Genomic DNA, 1,283 nt, shown 5'->3' on the forward strand with positions numbered 1-1,283 from the left:
CCACCCTCCCACACCTCCCGCCGGCCACAGCTGGGGCTGGGTGGTGGTGGTATCGGCCCTGATGGCCAGTCTGATAGTGGACGGCGTGACGTATACTTTCGGCCTGTTCCTGGGAGAGCTTCAGCGCGCCTTCCAGGCACCTAAGAGCACCATCGCCCTGGCCTCCTCCATGCAAGTCGGCATCTACCTTATGGTTGGTGGGTAAAAATAGAACTTGAACTTTGAACTCCCTTATTTTGAGGGGTTATTAGTCATAGATTTGTGATATTAACATCGGTAGTAAAGGTATGGGGCAGACTGATGTCTCTGCTTGTCGGCATCTCCCTCGTGGTTGTTGGGTAAAAACAGAAGTTGAATTTGAACGCCCTTACTTTTGAAAAGTCGTGGATTTGTGCTGTAGAAAAAGTAAATGAGAGGCAACATAGTGAATTCAGGTCAGGCGTGTGCCAAAATAATGAAATGGAACACACTACAATTTGTCCACTGGTTTTGCAATTTTTATCAATTTTTACTTTGTTTCAATGCCTTTAAGGATCGTTTAAAATCATATTTCTGTGCGGTTTTTACGAAAAAAGTTGATAAAAGGCACAAAAATGTAAGTTTTTGGGGTGCTGGAAGAAAACGTAGCCTCATTATTCCTATGGATTTTTTTCATTTAATTTTCGCTAGGTGAAACTTTAAACTATGAAATATGCAAATTTATGAACGATGCAAATTTGTATCGTGTTTCTGACGCGTTTGATTGTTCAAAATTTGCCACAATATAGCCCCGTAGCCTGCAGTTTGACATACGAGCTGTGTGTCCACTACGCCCTTCAAAAGTAAAAAAAACCCAACAGAATCTGAACTTTGACCCGTCCCCAGGCCCACTGGTCAGCGCCTTGACCAACAGGTTCGGATGCCGCCTGGTGATCATCGTGGGCAGTGTGGTGGCCGGAGGAGCGTTCATGGTCAGTGCCTTCAGCCCAAACGTCACTGTCCTCATTCTGACCTACGGCGTGGTGGGAGGTGAGGTCAACAGTTGTCGCCCCTGTGTTTGTCCTTGTGTCCTTAGAGTAGTGGAAAAGTGGGAGGTGAGTCCGACAGTTGTCTGCCCTTAACATTTGGTTTGTTGGGTTTTTGTTTTTGTTTTTCTTTTTGTAAGTGTTTTACGACGCTCGCAACTGCTTAAGGTCATATGAGCGTACGGGAGCACATTTTAACCATTTTCATTTGGTAGGAAATTTTTAATTCTGCCCGGGTGGCGGCCGAAGTTTACTTTTATCGATTTTGGACCACCAAGT

The 1,283-nt window shown here is 45.2% G+C and overlaps 1 protein-coding gene across 1 annotated transcript in view; it reads left to right on the forward strand.

Moving 5' to 3' along the window:
* Window positions 1-1,283, forward strand: part of LOC101848490 — a gene marked incomplete at both ends in the record, with an annotated part of 5,861 nt that overhangs the window by 2,627 nt on the left and 1,951 nt on the right. The window contains 2 exon segments of the mRNA XM_005112854.2: window positions 31-197; window positions 865-1,008. Of these exon segments, the coding sequence (XP_005112911.2) occupies window positions 31-197; window positions 865-1,008 (311 nt within the window).

Source organism: Aplysia californica, unplaced genomic scaffold (assembly GCF_000002075.1).
Source record: "Aplysia californica isolate F4 #8 unplaced genomic scaffold, AplCal3.0 scaffold01445, whole genome shotgun sequence".
In the NCBI taxonomy this organism is placed as follows: domain Eukaryota; kingdom Metazoa; phylum Mollusca; class Gastropoda; order Aplysiida; family Aplysiidae; genus Aplysia; species Aplysia californica.